Source organism: Aethalodelphis obliquidens, unplaced genomic scaffold (assembly GCF_003676395.1).
Source record: "Aethalodelphis obliquidens isolate GAN/ISIS:26980383/991018 unplaced genomic scaffold, ASM367639v1 scaffold1, whole genome shotgun sequence".
Lineage (NCBI taxonomy): Eukaryota > Metazoa > Chordata > Mammalia > Artiodactyla > Delphinidae > Aethalodelphis > Aethalodelphis obliquidens.
Genome location: NW_020837945.1, coordinates 45,531,729 through 45,550,595, shown reverse-complemented (window position 1 = coordinate 45,550,595; position 18,867 = coordinate 45,531,729). Strand labels below are relative to the sequence as shown.

The 18,867-nt window shown below is 38.5% G+C and overlaps 1 protein-coding gene across 4 annotated transcripts in view; it reads right to left on the bottom strand.

Annotated features, from left to right (window-relative positions):
- ARL6 (ARF like GTPase 6) overlaps positions 1–13,539 on the bottom strand; it is a 51,682-nt gene extending 38,143 nt beyond the window's left edge. Inside the window, exons 1-3 of one of the 4 annotated variants that reach the window (XM_027102885.1) lie at positions 12,029–13,535; positions 10,162–10,307; positions 8,359–8,508 (exon numbers count right to left, since the gene is read on the bottom strand). In XM_027102885.1, coding sequence (XP_026958686.1) covers positions 8,359–8,481 — 123 coding nt within the window. In that variant the 5' untranslated portion in view covers positions 8,482–8,508; positions 10,162–10,307; positions 12,029–13,535. Of the gene's footprint in view, positions 1–8,358; positions 8,509–10,161; positions 10,308–12,028 lie in introns of all 4 variants that reach the window. The other 3 variants (XM_027102894.1, XR_003432107.1, XM_027102874.1) reach the window with 3 other exon arrangements.
- Between the last annotated feature and the right edge of the window lie 5,328 nt (positions 13,540–18,867).

Here is an 18,867-nt window from a genome sequence, read left to right as displayed (position 1 = left end):
GATCTTTCCCTGGGTAGGAAAGCTTGAATTTTGGGACACGAATCATAACTTAGAGTGTTAGCAAGTCCTCTGGCCAGACCTAAACCTTGCCCTCCACAATCACCTTTTTCAATAAAACTGCTAGTTTTTATCTCTGCCTGACTTCAGCATGTATATCTCAGCTGATTTCCAGCTTGGCTGGGGAGCCCCTTAAAACACCTAAATTGCTTTGCAAATCCATTTTCAACTTCTTATCACGGCTGCCTCAAACAAACTCCCACCTGAAAATACACCAGCAGTTAGTTGTTTTCACATGGCAAACTCACTCACATAGAAGAAGGGAATGATGACAAGAAGAAAAGAAATAATGGCATTTTTGTAATTCCAAAGCAATCTCGAACTAAACAGAAGTATAACTGAAGCCGTTGGGAGAAAGAAAAAAAAAAAAGGCAGTAAGGCTTCTCATTCTGCTCAACCTGAAGCACTGTTTGGAGGCACTGAAGTCCACCTTCAATTACCATATTTAGGAGCAATGCTTCCCACTCTCCAGCCATTCAGTCATTAAGAGTACCAGCTTCCTAATTTTTGTTCTGTCTGTATGCAGTCTATATTAATTTTTACTCAGCATTTTTCATTGATTGACTAATGGTTTTTACCTAGATAAAAGTACTTACAACTGTAAATGTTAGCTGTCTACCCAATATCCACTCTCCTCTTCTTTCATACTTACAGGAGCCCTATTACTAATGGAGGCAGCAATATGTCCTGCCTAAAAAAAAAATCCAGCCTCAGCCAATGAGGTAAAAGAGTCATTAGTTGGGGCTTCTAGGTAAGCTCTTTAAAGAGGGCTTATTTAGCAAGAAGGCTTATTCTTTTGCCCTGTTCTTTTCTCATCCCTGTGATTTAGAATATAGATAAGATAGTTAACTAAGGTGGCCATGTGGAGATCCTGAGGATCTTGAAGAAAACCAGGCACTAAGGATATCAAAGCAGAAAGATGGAAGATGCCTGGACCATGCACCTGCCACACCAGCCTTGGAATACCTCTTCTGGACTTATTTAGATGACAGAAAAATAAGTATCTTATGCAGTCCACTGTTATGTGGGTTTTCTTTATATGTAGCAGAACCTAACTGTAACTCATGCATTATGTGGTAGATGTGCTAGCTTTATATATATTTCAGTTATTAAAATAATATGTTCCATTACTTACTATGTAAATGACTCAGTCATCTTGCTTGCTACTACTGATATGCATACCACACTCCTGGGAAACTGTCTAATTATCCTAGAACCTATAAAAATGATTCACCTTTCCCTTTGCTTTGCTCTTCTTGTAAAGAGAGAGCCAAAAAGAAGGCAATGCTACCTGAAAGTAAATTCCACAAATTTGTGAAGATCATCTGAGAAGCAAAGACATTTGGAAAATACTCCAGTTTAAATAATAAAGATTTACCTACCTACCTGCATAAAATACACTGCAAATTATGGCTGGCTGATACTTATTAATTTAAGGTACCACGAATTTGACAAGATTTCATAACATGATAATGAAGTTACAATGGCAAACAAAATAATCCTGCCTTATCTTTCTTTAGCAGAAAATACAGGGGGTGGAGTCAAGATGGTGGCAGGAGAGGACGCGGAGTTCGCGTTTCTCCACAACTAGGGTGCCTGCTGGACACTGGTGGGGGACCTCAATGCCCTAGGAGATGGGAGGAACCCCCAAGCAACTGGGTAGCATGAGGGGGGATTGAGCGGGGAGGAGAAGTGGAGGCCAGACAGGACTGGTGCACCTGAGGGGTGGGTGGGAGAGGGGAGGGGTTCCCATGCCTGGAGGGAGCTTCGGGGGGGGGCGGCTCAGAGGATCAGGGAGAGCACACCTAGCGTCTCCCTTGCCCAGTCGGGCCCTGGGAAACCCTCAGGGCTCCTCAGCAGGGTCTTCCACCCTCCAAGGCCCCGTTGGTCCTAGAGCCATAGGAGGGAGGTGAGGGGAAGAAGAGGAGAGGTGGGTGGGAGGAGCCCTTCCAGACTGGAGGATCAGGGAAGTGCGACAGGTCTTTGCCCTGGCCACTTGGCCGCAAAAAGCTTGCTGGGCTCCAAGGCCCCCTCCGGGCAGCGTGGGTCCTAGCAGCATAGGAGGGAGGCAAGGGGAGAAGAGGAGAGGCGGGAGGGAGGGGCCCTCTGGGGCAGGAGGATCAGGGGACGTGCAGCCAGCGTTTCCGCACAACCCACTTGGGCCCCGGGAAGCCTGCTGGGCTCCCAGGCCTGGTGCTCTGATCTCCAGGGCCCCCTCCAGCCTTGTGGGTCCTAGGAGAATGGGAGGGAGGGAGGAGGGGGAAAGAGGAGGAGAGGCAGACCATCTGGGGCCAGGGGATCACGGAAGGCACTGTGGGCATTTCCCCCGCCCACTTGGCCCCGGGAAGCCTGCTGGGCTTCCAGGTCTGGTCCTCTGCCTTCCGGGATCTCCTCTGGCTGTGTGGGTCCCAGGGGCATAAGAGGGAGGGAGAGGGGAAAAGAAGAGAGGCCAATGGGGAGGGTCCTTCCAGGATCAGAGGATTGGGGGGAATATGCTTAGCACTTCCCCTGCCCACTAGGGCCCAGTGAGCCTGCTGGGGTCCTGGACCAGGTGCTCCACCCTCCAAGGCCAGAGGCACTGCCTGGGCCCCTCCTGCTGAGGCTCCTCCTGCTGCATTGAGCCTAAGACTCACCGCTCCACCCACCCAGCACCTCCAGGGCCTTTTCCTGCTCTGTTGGTCCTAAGCATAGGACCCGCCCCCACCTGAAACCAGCCCCTGCCTACTCCCTACCCCCCACAGCCAAGGCTTTTTCCGGATTTTTTTTTTCTTTTTCTCCTTACTATTGTGGCTCTGTTTTACCTTCCATTGTTGTTTCAACTATATTTTTATTCTTTCTAACAAATCTGTTAGTTTTCTAATCTAATTTTATTTTTTACTCTTTGTTATCGTTCTGCTCCTTTTCTTTCTTTTTTTTTTTGCTGCCCCACACATCTTGCGGGATCCTGCAGTGGGAGCTCTGAGTCCGAATCACTGGACTAACAGAGAACCTCAGACCCCAGGGAATATTCATTGGAGTGAGGTCTCCCAGAGGTCCTCATCTCGGCACCAAGACCCAGCTCCACCCAACAGCCTACAAACTCCAGTGCTGGAAGCCTCAGGCCAAACTACCAGTAAAACAGGAACACAATCCCACCCATCAAAAAAAAAAAAGGAAGACAAAAAAATATGTTTCAGATGAAGGAGCAAGGTAAAAAATCTACAAGCCCAAATAAATGAAGAGGAAATAGGCAACCTACCTAAAAATAATTCAGAGTAATGACAGTAAAGGTGATTCAGAATCTCAGAAACAGAATGGAGACACAGATTGAGAAAATACAGAAATGTTTAACAAAGATTTAGAAGAACTAAAGAACAAAGAAACAGAGATGAACAGCACAATAACTGAAATGAAAAACACACTAGAAAGAATCAATAACAGAATAACTGAGGCAGAAGAACAAATAAGTGAGCTGGAAGACAGAATGGTGGAAATAACTGCCAAGGAACAGAATAAGGAAGAAAGAAAGAAAAGAATTGAAGACAATCTTAGAGACCTCTGGGACAACACTAAATGCACCAACGTTCAAATTATAGGAGTCTCAGAAGAAGAAGAGAAAAAGAAAGGGTCTGAGAAAATATTTGAAGAGATTACAGTGGAAAACTACCCTAACATGGGGAAGGAAATAGTCACCCAAGTCCAGGAAGCACAGCGAGTGCCATACGGGATAAACCCTAGGAGAAACACACCAAGACACATATTAGTCAAACCAACAAAAACTAAATTCAAAGAAAAAATATTAAAAGCAGCAAGGGAAAAGCAAAAAATAACATACAAAGGAATCCCCATAAGGTTATCAGCTAATATTTCAGCAGAAACTCTGCAGGGCAGAAGGGAGTGGCAGGATATACTTAAAGGGATGAAAGAGAAAAACCTACAACCAAGATTACTCTACCCAGCAAGGATTTCATTCAGATTCAACGGCAAAAGCTAACAGAATTCAGCACCACCAAACCAGCTTTACAGCAAACGCTAAAGGAACTTCTCTAGGCAAGAAACACAAGAGAAGAAAAAGACCCACAAAAACAAACCCAAAGCAATTAAGAAAATGGTAGTAGGAACACAGATATCGATAATAACCTTGAATGTAAATGGATTAAATGCTCCAACTAAAAGACACAGACTGGTTGAATGGATACCAAAGTAGACCATAAACATGCTGTCTACAAGAGACCCATTTCAGACCTAGGGACACATACAGACTGAAAGTGAAGGGATGGAAAAAGATATTCCATGTAAATGGAAATCAAAAGAAAGCTGGAGTAGCAATACTCGTATCAGATAAAATAGACTTTTAAATAAAGACTGTTACAAGAGATAAGGAAGGACACTACATAATGATAAAGGGATCAATCCAAGAAGAAGATATAACAATTATAAATATTTATACACCCAACATAGGAGCACCTCAATACATAAGGCAAACGCTAACAACCATAAAAGGGGAAATCGACGGTAACACAATAATAGTACGGGACTTTAACACCCCACTTACACCAGTGGACAGGTCATCCAAACAGAAGATAAATAAGGAAACACAAGCTTTAAATGACACAATAGACCAGATAGATTTAATTGATATTTATAGGACATTCCATCTGAAAGTGGCAGAATACACTTTCTTCTCAAGTGCACATGGAACATTCTCCAGGATAGTTCACATCTTGGGTCACAAATCAAGCCTCAGTAAATTTAAGAAGACTGAAATAGTATCAAGCATCTTTTCTGACCACAATGCTATGTGGCTGGAAATCAATTACAGGAAAAAAACTGCAAAAAATACAAATACATGGAGGCTAAACAGTACACTACTAAATAATCAAGAGATCACTGAAGAAATCAAGAAGAAATTAAAAAAAAAATAGAAACAAATGACAACAAAAACACCATAACCCAAAATCTATGGGATGCAGCAAAAGAAGTTCTAAGAGGGAAGTTTATAGCAATTCAATCTCACCTCAAGAAACAAAAGTCTCAAAACAATCTAACCTTACACGTAAAACAACTAGAGAAAGAAGAACAAAGAAAACCCAAAGTCAGTAGAAGGAAAGAAATCATAAAGATCAGAGCAGAAATAAATGAAATAGAAATGAAGAAAACAATAGCAAAGATAAATAAAACTAAAAGTTGGTTCTTCGAGAAGATAAACAAAATTGATAAACATTTAGCCAGACTCATCAAGAAAAAAAGAGGACACAAATCAGTAAAATTAGAAATGAAAAAGGAGAAATCACTTCTGACACCGCAGAAATACAAAGGATTATAAGAGACTACTACAAACAACTATATGCCAATAAAATGGACAAGCACAAAGAAATGGACAAATTCTTGGAAAGGTACAATTTTCCAAGAGTGAACCAGGAAGAATTAGAAAATATAAACAGACCTATCACAAGTAATGAAATTGAAACTGTAATTAAAAATCTTCCAACAAACAGAAGTCCAGGACCAGGTGGCTTCACAGGCAAATTCTATCAGACATTTAGAGAAGAGCTAACACCAATCCTTCTCAAAATCTTCCAAAAAATTGCAGAGGGAGGAACACTCCCAAATTTGTTCTGCAAAGCCACCATCACCCTGATACCAAAACCAGACAAAGATATCACAAAAAAAATAAAATAGACCAGTATCACTAATGAACATAGATGCAAAAATCCTCAACAAAATAGTAGCAAACAGAATCCAACAACACATTAAAAGGATCATACATAATGATCAAGTGGGATTTATCCCAGGAACGCAAGGATTCTTCAATATATGCAAAATCAATCAATGTGATACACCAAATTAACAAATTAAGGAATAAAGACCATATGATCATCTCAATAGATGCAGAAAAAGTTTTTGACAAAATTCAACACCCATTTATGATAAAAACCCTCCAGAAAATGGGCACAGAGGGAACCTACCTCAACGTAATAAAGGCCATATAGGAGAAACCCACAGCAAACATCATTCTCAATGGTGAAAAACTGAAAGCATTTCCACTAAGACCGGGAATATGACAAGGATGACCACTCTCGCCACTCTTACTCAACACAGTTTTGGAATTTCTAGCCACAGCAATCAGAGAAGAAAAAGAAATAAAACGAACACAAATTGGAAAAAAAGAAGTAAAACTGTCACTGTTTGCAGATGACATGATAGTATACATAGAAAATCCTAAAGATGCCACCAGAAAACTACTAGAACTAATCAATGAATTTGGTAAGGTTGCAGGATACAAAATTAATGCACAGAAATCTCTGGCATTCCTATACACCAACAACAAAAAATCAGAAAGAGAAATCAAGGAAACAATCCCATTTACATTGCAACAAAAAGAATAAAATACCTAGGAATAAACCTACTACCTAAGGAGGCAAAAGACTTGTACTTAGAAAACTATAAAACATTGATGACAGAAATCAAAGATGACATAAACAGATGGAGAAATATACCATGTTCTTGGATTGGAAGAATCATTATTGCAAAAATGACTATACTACCCAAAGCAATCTACGGATTTAATGCAATCCCTATCAAACTACCAATGGCATTCTTCACAGAAATAGAACAAAAATTTTACAATTCGTATGGAAACGCAAAAGACCCTGAATAGCCAAAGCAATCTTGAGAAAGAAAAAAGGAGATGGAGGTATCAGGCTACCCAACTTCAAACCATACTACAAAGCTACAGTAATCAAGACAGTATGGTACTGGCACAAAAACAGAAATATAGATCAATGGTACAGGATAGAAAGCCCAGAGATAACCCACGCACCTATGGTCACCTAAACTATGACAAGGGAGGCAAGAACATACAATGAAGAAAAGACAGCCTCTTCAATAAGTGGTGCTGGGAAAACTGGACAGCTACATGTAAAAGAATGAAATTAGAACATTCCCTAACACTATACACAAAAATAAACTCCAAATGGATTAAAGACCTAAATGTAAGACCAGATACTATAAAACTCTCAGAGGAAAACACAGGAAACACACTCTTTGACAGAAACCACAGCAGGATCTTTTTTGACCCACCTCCTAGAGTAATGAAAATAAAAACAAAAATAAACAAATGGGACCTAATTAAACTTAAAAGCTTATGCACAGCAAAGGAAACCATAAACAAGATGGTAAGACAACCCTCAGAATGGGAGAAAATATTTGCAAAGGAAACAATGGACAAAGGATTAATCTCCAAAATATATAAATAGCTCATGCAGCTCAATATCAAAAAAACCAACAACCCAATTAAAAAATGGGTGGAAGACCTAAATGGATACTTCACCAAAGAAGACATACAGATGGCCAAGAGGCACATGAAAATATGCTCAACATCACTAATTACTAGAGAAACGCAAATCAATACTACAATGAGGTATCACCTCACACCAGTCAGAATGACCAACCTCAAAAAATCTACACACAATAAATGCTGGAGAAGGTGTGGAGAAAAGGGAACCCTCTTGCACTGTGGGTGGAAATGTTAATTGATACAGCCACTATGGAGAACAGTATGGAGGTTCCTTAAAAAACTGACAATAGAACTACCATATGACCCAGCAATCACACTACTGGGCATATACCCAGAGAAAACCATAATTCAAAAGGACACATGCACCCCAATATTCACTGCAGCACTATTTACAAGAGCCAGGACATGGAAACAATCTAGGTGTCCAATGAGAGATGAATGGATAAAGAAGATGTGGTACATATATTGAATGGAATATTACTCAGCCATAAAAAGGAACAAAATTGGGTTCTTTGTGACGTGGATGGACCGAGAGTCTGTCATACGGAGTGAAGTAAGCCAGAAAGAGAAAAACAAATATTGTGTATTAACGCATATATGTGGAATCTCGAAAAATGGTATAGATGAACCTATTTGTAGGGCAGGAATAGAGACGCAGATGTAGAGAATGGACATGTGGATATGGGGGGAAAGGGAGGGTGGGACGACTTTTGGGAGATTAGGTTTGACATAAATACACTTCCACGTGTAAAATAGATAGCTAGTGGGAACCTGCTGTATAGCACAGGGAGCTCAGCTTGGTTCTCTGTGATGACCTAGATGGTGGGAGAAGCAGGAGAGGGAGGTTCAAGAGGGAGGGATATAGGTATACATATAGCTGATTCACTTCATTGTACAGCAGAAACTAACACAACATTGTAAAGCAAATTTACTCCAATAAAAAAAAAATAATGGATTATAAAAAATAAAAACAGTCCTTTAAAAAAAAGAAAATACACAAAGTATCTAATAAATATACTTACGTTTGAAGGTTTAAGTTTATTAATGATTGTTGTTTTGCCACTGTTATCCAGCCCAAGGCACAAAACATGAACCTCCTTCTTCCTCAGGCCAAGCAAGCCTGAAAGTCTGTCTAGCAATCCCATAATGTGAGTCAAGTATTTACAAACCAGCTGCAAGTCAGGGGAAAAAAAAAAAAGATATATTACCCACAGGCACCTTAAGAATAGAAAATATGAGCATATGTATCCCAAATTTCAGAATTTAAAGACACAGTGATATTGTGAAAACCATGTCAATGTAGCTTTGCATTTAGTAAACAGAGTTTAAGCTGATTACCAGAAAGGAGTCTTAACTGAAATGCAGATTGGCGGATAATAACACCTGGCAACACACAATAATGCCCTTGAAGTAACTGGACATTTCTCATCGTAACATATACTACTTAAGAAGAAAATGTGGTTAAACTCACAATCATGTGGAGTCTGCCATTTGTGATACCTGAGAATATTTGCAGCCTTTTCTGGAAATCTGGAACAATGATGGGCAATGGCGTTCATGTGAGCCTGATGCTGAAGCTTAGAAAGTAGAAGGCAGACCAGAATAACAGAGAATAACTGAGATTTTGGCTACATCATTTGAGCCACTGGTCAAATCTTTTTCTAAAGCCAGCCCCCTTGTAGTTTGCAGTAATACAAAGTAATAAACATTGAATTCACCATTTTTGTTTCTTTGTTTGATTATATCCAGTTTAGGTTATGTCTTCTATCCAAAGAAACAAAAAATCCTAACTGATATATTTATCTTAATTTTTCCTTAGTCCTTACGTATATCTTTGTAAGTCACCACAAATCCATTTGGGAAGAAGGTTGTGTATAAAACACACACACAATTTGAACCTTAATAAACACCTGTTTCTTTGAAACTATAACTTACATGAACTATCCTGTTAAGTATCATTTTAAAAGAATTTTAACTAGTGTACTAGTAAAGAATATGAATGTAAATACCAATCTTACATTTTCATCTCATTTTCTCAAATACCATAAAAGTTTCTTTGTTAACTTGTCCCTGAAGTGTTCATTTGTTTATCAATTCTTTCTTTGGAAAAAAAAATCCTTCCAATGCAAACTTTCAAAAAAACTCCGTCAGTAATCCAAACACAAGCATTTTGAAGTCAGATAAAACTGCTGATGATGCGTTGCTGGCTATGTGATAACTTTATGGCTATTCATACCCTTCTAAGGTACTGTTAGATTTAGACTTCAGGTCTCCAAATGAAACTTTCCAAAGGTTCTTCCTTTGGGTCCATCACCACCCCCACCTCCCAAAACATTATTATGTGGTGGGAGAAGAGAGATACTACTTTTGCCAGCCCTCAACTGCTGCAGGGACTGCTACAGCAGTAACTACAATACACCTGTATTCCAAACATTTCCTATTACTCTCCAAACCACCATTTTTAAAGTTCTCTTAAAAAACAAAACAAAACAAAACAAAAAACCCTCTAAATATCAGTTTCATTTAATAGATTTATTCTCATCTCCATCTAAGGTTCCAGAAGCTTGTCATCTTACAGCTCCTTCAGTATTTTTTTTTATTCCACACCAAAAAGGCAAGACCATACCTTGAAGGATGAGGATTCAGCAACTTAAAAAATAAGAAGCTTCCAAGACAACTGCATCTGAAAGGTGGCTGCATCATTAGTTTTGCTTAGGCCCCTTCAGAGATCATTATGGACAGAAATTTCAAAACTGAATTCCAATGATGTGCAGAAAAGAGAAGGTAAAGCGCCCCACCCAAACATGGGGCCACAGTTGTCTTACCCAAGGGATGGGTTTGACTTCAGGTACTCCATTTGTGCCGCTTGAATCGACTTCTCTCCTTGTGTTGGAGATTCAAATCTCACTCAACCCATTCCTTTAAATCTCAGCTTAGGGATAGACATCTGTAGAATCTACTTTAAGTTAGCCTTCGGATATCATGAAACAATTCACACAGACCATTTTAATTCAAGGCAAATTTGCTATTACTCACTTTGTTATTAATTGTACTAAGCGTATTGATATAGGTTTATATCCTGTTTTCCAATTCCCATACAATTTTGAATAGATTTTAAAAAATATGACCACTTCTCATATCATCCCCCTCTGGGCATCTACAATAAAGCATTGATTGTCAAAAGCTTGATACGTGAATATTCGTTTTTTCATAGAACATCGGATTGTGATTTTCTGTCCCCTTTTTCATGGATTATCAAACACCTGATGCTTGTTATTGAAATACTGTGGGATATGCAATTTAAAAGAGAAGTGGCATGGACATATATACACTACCAAACGTAAAATAGATAGCTAGCATAGCACAGGGGGATCAGCCCCAGAGGGGTGGGATAGGGAGGGTGGGAGGGAGGGAGACGTAAGAGGGAAGAGAGATGGGAACATATGTATATGCATAACTGATTCACTTTGTTATAAAGCAGAAACTAACAACACTGTAAAGCAATTATACTCCAATAAAGATGTTAAAAAAATAATAAAATAAAAAAAGTCAGTTGTTCTAAGAGATATAATTACATTTATTGAAGTTGCTTTATAAACAACTATCATAGAGCTTTATATATGCTTCTATTTCTTAGTAATTATACATCTTTATAAATTTACTTTTTGCTTGCATGAAATAAGGAAACAAGATAACTTAAGTCACTGGACATTCATTAACCATGTCCTAAGTGCACAGGAGGAGATACAGTGAAAGTTTTCTGTAGCAACCTACTCCTATAGCCATGATTCTCGACCCTGGCTGCACACTGGAATCAGCTAGCTGGATTAGTATTTCTGAAGATGGAATCAGGGCATCTGTATTTTAAAAAGCTACACAGTGTTTCTGATGTACAGTCACTATTGAGAACTTCAGGATTTTAGGATAAAGTCTAAACTTCCATGCATAGCTTTTAAAGTTGTTCACAATCTGGCTCCAATCTACCTTTCCAGTTTCTTATTTTACTGTTTTCCTCTCTCTGCAAACCAGCCAATCAAATTCTCTTGGCTGTTATCTGAGGAACGGCTTTCTTTTCTTTTCTTTCTTTCTTTCTTTTGGCCCCTCCAGGCGTCACGAGGGAATCTTAGTTCCCCAGCAAGGGATTGAATCGGGCCCCCTGCAGTGGAAGCGAGGAGTCTTAACCACTGGACCACCAGGGAAGTCCCAGAATCTGCTTTCTAAAGTTTTTTTTTTAACTTGTTGCCAGAAAAGTCCTGAAGAATTAGGATGTTACCCATAGTTACGAGCTTGGAAGGTAGGCTACACAGAGAGAGTGGTCGAGCAAAGAAAACACCATGAATGGTACTTTGTAACTTTAAAAATGTTTCTAGAGTGAATTATAGCACACTCTCACTACCCCCAATAAATATTTTTATTCAGCTTTCAGTCTTTGATGATGAAATTTCAATTATACTTCCCACACAGCAAAGAGGCCCAAATCGGGTAGTGTTAAAACCATCCAATCAAACAAAAATTCACCCAAAGCAGTTCCATGAGTTTTCTGGGGTCCATAGCCCACTTCTTCTTTTCTAGTTCTCACACATTAGAAACCAGCACACGGAGTGAAAACCATGAGGAAGAGCAATTCTAAAATTGGTGGCGGAGGGGACTGGGGGGTGGCGCTGGGTACAAAAATTGGGGTTGGGGAGATACCTGGTCTTTGAGATTAGTCCTGCGGGCCCGGGAGCTGCTGAAGAACAGGAATGGACACACTCGCTCGTATCCCTCTCTGCAATGGGAATATGGTCCGGGCGTCCCTCAGCCTTCCTCTCTAGGCCTCCACAGGAAGGATTCCTGGGCCTGAGCAAAGCCGCCTCCGCAAGTTGGGTGAAGGGGTAGCCTCTGGCTCAGCCCAAGCATCAGTGGCGGGTCAGGCGCCGTGGTGCGTGGCGTTCCCCGGGCAACCGGAGGTTTTTCCGGTGCGGAGCCACGCCTCCTCAGGTCTCAGCGCGTCAGCCGCCGTGCTCCCGTTAAGGGACTGAAGAGCTCCCCAAATGCCAGAGGCATAGCGAGCAGTATTGAAGAAGTGTAAGCGAGGTTGAAGGGGTGAACTGCCGCCTCCCAGCGAGGAGCCGCGCTGTTCCCCGGTGGAGCATAATGGGAGTTGTAGGCTTGCGCACAGCCTGCTGGGAAGTGTTCGGCGTCCGCGTTGGCTTCGGGCCTTTCTCGCCGCACGGTCTCTCCGCCCTCTCGGGAAAGTCAGCTCAGAGGGAGCGGCGCATTTTGTGGCGCCCAGAGCGCTGAGGAGTCTGCGTCGACGTCGAGCATGGGCGCAGCGCGGTGGCGACAACTGCGGGACCCGACTATAGGCTCTAGGGCGAGAAGTACGCCAGAATTGCCTGGTTGCCCATCGCATCCACCCTTTAACAGGCTGTTAGGCCTCAGACCCCGGAGTCCTGGAGAAGCAAAACCGTTCGTGCGGGCAAGGAGAGGAGATAAACTCACAGGCATTATTCGGCAAAGGAAGTCTGCCTGAACCTGGTTTCTGAGGTGTCTGATCTCCTGAAGAGATTTCCACGAGGCATAATCCCCTGCGATTAGAGTACAGTCCCCAGAATCAAATCGGCAGGTGGTTAGGAATCTGTAGTCCCAATGCTTAAAGTTAGCCACCCTCTTAAATTGCTCTGGGGTATTATAGCAATAGTAAATGACTTATCTCCTTTGTTAGCCAGGAGTATGAGATTCTTTACCCCCTCCAGCTACCTAGTGTTATATTTACTACCCTACCTGTTCTTTGGCTTATCAATTTCGGCCTATTAAGTGGATTAGCAGGGTGAAAAAAGAGACTAGAAGGAATTATATAAAAGTAATAATGGGGGAAAGATTGTATTTGCATGATCATGGGATGCATTTTATTTTATTTTGCAAATTTTCAAATGCGGTTCTGTTATTTTTACAATGAAAAAAAAAATGTTCTGGGCTAGTGACTCTTGTTGAAAGATGAAAACTAACAAAACGCAAAAACAAAAAAACCTTATAGTTGCGTATCCAAAAGAACTTACTTACCAATGTCCTTGAAAAAATGGAGTATGGAAATATATTCCGCCTTATTGTGTAGCCTTAGGCCAGTTAACGCTGCTCTATTGTTCAGCTTCTTCACCTTCAAAAAGACACTAAATATCTCATCTGGTGGTTTTGAGGAATAAGTAGGTAACAGAGGTATGTGTATGTTTGGCACATAGTAGGTGTTCAATAAACAATTTCCTATCTTCCTTTGTCCTGCAATTTTTATTATATGGGTAAGATTTTTAAATGTGGTCCTTTAACTTCTGACACTGAATTTACAGTGAGGTATTAATTACTTTTCTGTGTGTCTGGGTATTGTGACTCACTTTGATAAAAGTTGGAAGCTAAGTACTTACAGCCGGATTTTGACTTTTTTTTTTTTTCCTTAGAGCTAAGTAGAAATCTTATGTTTCAGGAAACTTTAGTGTACAGACAATTTTTCCTGTTTGGAGTTGATATTTTCTGCCCCTAGGTTGAGTTCTGTTTTTGCTTCATACAAAACATTCGGTGAACACTGGAAATGAAATGGAGAGATTGGATATCCAACTTTTCAGTCAATTTAAGCAGATAACATAATTCTTTTTTAAAAATTTGCTAAGTGAATAGTTATCTTAAGGTACATAATTCTCTTACAAAAATTTAGCTAAGTAAATAGTTATCTTAGATAAGTGTAGTTGATATGTTGGCTTCTTATTATTAGAGATGAAATAGTGGTCATGAAACCCACAATCTACTCAATAATCTAGAAAATGTCAGTTTTGAAACTAACAATCTTTAAAAAAGTGAATACTTCATATGGTTGAATCTGCTGTTTTGGTGCTTTGCCAACCGAAACAGCTCTCAACAATACACTCAAGGCTCAGCATAAAAATTGGTTTCACTTGATTTAAGAAGTTAGTTTGGGTCTCCTTATTATGAGAATAAGAAGCTTTAAAAATGGTTCTTAATTGTATGAAGGCTTCTTAAGATACCTGTATAAGGAAAGGAAGTTTCAAGTACTTTATTACCAGTTTAAATTTCATACTGGCTTTTGGAACTGTGGTAAGAATTATAAAAGAGAGAAGAGTGAGATATGGTGAGTACAGTGCTATTCTGATTAATTCAGGATACTTTTACTATATTTTCTTACCAGAAACTTTTAAAAAATATAGAAAATCCATGATTGGTAATTTACTGGATGTTTTTGGAATAAATATTGATAGTCTAAAGCTGTTTGAACAGTTGTACATTATGTGTATCTGTCAGTCATCTGCAGTTTGTATACAGTATTACCTATGCAATGAACAATTTAATTCACTTGAATCTCACAAAATATTTTGCTGATATAAAATCACTATAAAAATATGTGCTAATTATTTACAGTGACTTATGTGAATTTATGTCTTGACCTTAATGCTATTATTGTGAAAAATTACAGCTATGATTTTGTCTCCAAAATTACTAATATATGTAAAAAGCATCTAGATTTAATAGAATAAAAGATAAATTATATTAAATATGATCAACACGACAATACAAAAAAGTCACAAATTCAACCACCAGAACTGTAACTTTTATTTGCTAATAGATATTTTAATAAACAGGCTTACTCCATCTGTAAGACCCTGATAATGCCTCTTAGGAAATCATAGAAAAATAAAATACAATAATTAGTAACTTGTACTTTGTACAAAAATCTTATGTTGCTCAGCAGGTAGTTTTGCTAAACACCATATTCTTTCAGCAAATAGATAGATGACATATGTAATGCAATTCACCGCAAACAATCCCTCATTGAGAGCTGAGCATTCTATAACACTATAACTTGTAAGCATGCCAGCATGTGAAAATATACATGGAACATCATAATATTACAGTAGATTTTATAAGATGAAAACAATACCACCTTCAAGTAAGTCTGGACTACTTCGTTGTCATAGTGAAGTAGATAATAGGTAGGATTGCAGTTCTGTTGTAAACACCCTCTTACTGTGTTTATCTTTCTACCATATTGTGATACAACCAGAAAAAAGAACATAGGCTGTGTAAGGAACCTGAGTGAAAGGCATATATTGAAGCTCTAAATAGTGATGTAATACTAAAGAGAAAAAATAATGCAGTGCTGCACTTCCTTCTCACAAACAGATCTTTTCCCGTTTTTGCAAGAGTAGATGGGTACAGTGCTAAATCCATAATTAATGATAAATAACTTTATGACAGGTTACAAAGAGATACATTTTAAAAATCATAGGAAGAAAAAATGTTTTCAGCTGCAGTTTATCATTAGTCAAATATTACTCTCTGAGGGACTGTCTCAACCTAGACAGTTGTTATCTAGGCATTTAATATAAATGTACTATTTAGTATTTAAATAAACTTTTTAGGATTTGTGCTACAAAGATTTTTATAACTTTTTTATTTTGAATACACTGCAACTGTCAAATCTACCATTTAATACTTGATATGGCCATTTAAATATTGAATTTAATCAAATGCATATTTATATGTACACATATATCTTTATATTTTTGGCTATGCTAAAACAGAAAAAAATGGAGAGCAATCTTATTCCATTATTCACAGTCTAATTTTACATCAAATCCAAAGAACAAATATGCACGTATAAATTCCAACACACTGAATTACATACAGCCTATCCAGAAATAAAGCTCCAAGCACAATGAAAAAGTCACATCCTTCCTATAGGATAGACAGGGCACAATGAAAAAAAAAAATATCGCCCTTGTGTTTCTCCTAAACGACAGATGTTTTTATATGAAAACAAAACAAAATAAAATATTGTTTTACCAAACGATTAGAGCCTGATTACCTTTATTTAGTTATTTATTTTAATTTCAGATGTGGGCTCAAACCATCTCAAAATAGTGTTTTGAGAAAATTGACAGCTTGAATATATAATACACATCTTTAAGCATTAACTAATTTTCATAAGCTTTGAATTAGAATGGCTACAAGATGTTTCTGTCTTTTACACTGTAGTAGACAAAAATAACAAAACATGGGAAGTATCTATGGCATTGAGAAGTCCTCACTTAATCTCTACATTATGGAAAGGGGACTCTGTTATCAGCATCCTTGGAAAAGCTCAGAATTCAGTTTCAGGTCTTCCAAATAAGATGTCTCAAAAATATTTAGTAAAATGGCTTTAATATATTTTATACAATAGGTCTTTTTCCTGTGGTGTATTACATACAAATTCCCATTGACTATGTTTATATATGCACATATATATGTTTATGTGTGTGTGTGTGTGTGTGTTCCCCCTTTCCAACTACTTACACATCTCTCCAGCCTATACCTGCTTCCCACTCCTTATACTGACTTTTCTTTCCTCTTGGTAAAGTAAGACTACTCACACAGTAACATCCTTACATTTCTACCATAAATCTACCAACCTATCTGCATATTACACACTCTGCCTTCCCTCCCATTGTAGTTCTGTCTCCTCCTGTCAAAAACTAACCTTCCAACTTAAGCTATGAATCCTAACCCTTCTACTTCTCAAAGCCTTTTCTAATTAAATTCTCTCTTGCATAATCAGTTTTCCCCTTTCTACCAGATCATTCTCATTCTTATATAAATATTCCCTAGCATCCTTTCTCTAAACACACACACACACACACACACACACACACACACACACACCTTTCTTGACCCCATATCTACTTCCAACTACTCAGCTACTGCCCTGTTCCTCTTGCTTTCTTATGGTAAAACTTCTTGAAAGAGTTGTGTATAGATACTGACTCCACCTTCTTTTCTAAAGTATCTTCTCAATCCACTTCAATCAGGCTTTGACTTCACTACTTCATAGAGACTGCCCTTGTCAAAATCGTCAGTAACTTCCATGTTGCCAAGCCCAATGGCCATTTCTTTACTTTAAACTTGGCTTCTTAAAGCATTTAATCCAGATGGCCAATTGGTTTTTTTGTTCTCTACGTTACCTTACACTCCTCAGGGTCCTCTGCTGGTTTCTAATTCTCCACCTAACTTCTACATTGACATGCCTTGGATCTCAATCAAGCCCTACTTCTCTATCTTACAGGCTTTTCCCAGGTGATTTAAAAACATTGAATACCATATATATATTGATGGCTTCTAAATCTTGATGTCTAGCCCTGATCGCTCCTTGGAACTCTTATATACAACTGTCTGCTCAATATCTCCATTTGAATATCTAACAGGTATCTCAGGCATTACATGGCTAAAACCAAACTCCTGATTTTTTTCCCTCCAAACCTGCTACTCCTGCACCACCACTGACTACATTTCTTATTTTTCAAATGTAGAATTTATCTTCAATTTTTCTCTCTTCATCCCTCAGGGCCAATCCATTAGCAAGCCCTGTCTTCAAACATACCCGACATCCATCCACTTCTCTCCATCTTCACTACTTCTTCTCTAACAAAAGCCACCTTGTTTTTTCTTTTTTGCTTAAACTACTGTAGCAGCCTCATAAATGTTCTTTGACCCCCATCTCATTTTTGCCTCTCTTTGGCTCATCAACTGTGTACCAAGCACACTGTTCTCTCTACCCTCAAAACACTCTAAAGTCTCACACATTAAACTATTCCTTCTGCCTGGAATTCCCCCAGATTTTCTCATGACTGGTTCCTTCATGCTTTTCATACATCGGCTTAAATATCACATCCTCAGAGAAGACTTCCTTTACCACTTAATATAAAGAAGCCACAGTCATGCTATGTAACAATATTAATTTAATTTTCAGCATAGCACTTATCAGTACTTCTTCATTGTGTGTCTTTACCACTAGAAGGTCAATTCCATGAGACAGGGGCTTTTGCTTGTCTTGGTCGCTTTGTGTCCTCTGTGTTGAGAATAAGACACTTGTACAAGATAATGTTTAGTAAGCATTAGTTAATGAATAAATGGACTTATGGATAAATATACATTTAAAGTAAATCAGTATATATGTATATATACTATTTTTAAAATTAGGAATTATACAGTTTTGGACTAGCAAACACACTTGATTTAATTGTGTTTGTTTATTATATCTGTTCCCCATAGTGTAAATAGCTTTAACTGGACAAATCATAATTTTTTTGTTGTTGCTATTCTTTATATTAAAATACAGACACCTAACTATTTCATTTAATGGTAGAGTGATCAAAGTTGTGAGGTGGGAAAGGGAATGTTTTGCTTCCTGAAAGGAATTTTTGGATACTCCATAGAAAATAAGCAATTGATGCAAAAATGGAATAGCTTTTACCTTTGTTTGAAGTATCCCATTTGGTGAAATTTAAAAATTGAATAAACAGTGGAAAAGTAACTATAAAAATATATGTTCACTACAGTACTTTGAATATACAAAGTCTAATGGAAGACTTTCTTTTTGTATTTCCATTTATGAGAAAGTAAAAGATTTTGCTCTTTCCAGAAGACTTCATGGAATATATGACCAGTATTAGATAAGAGCAGTAGCTTCAAAAATAATAATTTCTAACCACTATGTTATGGATTTT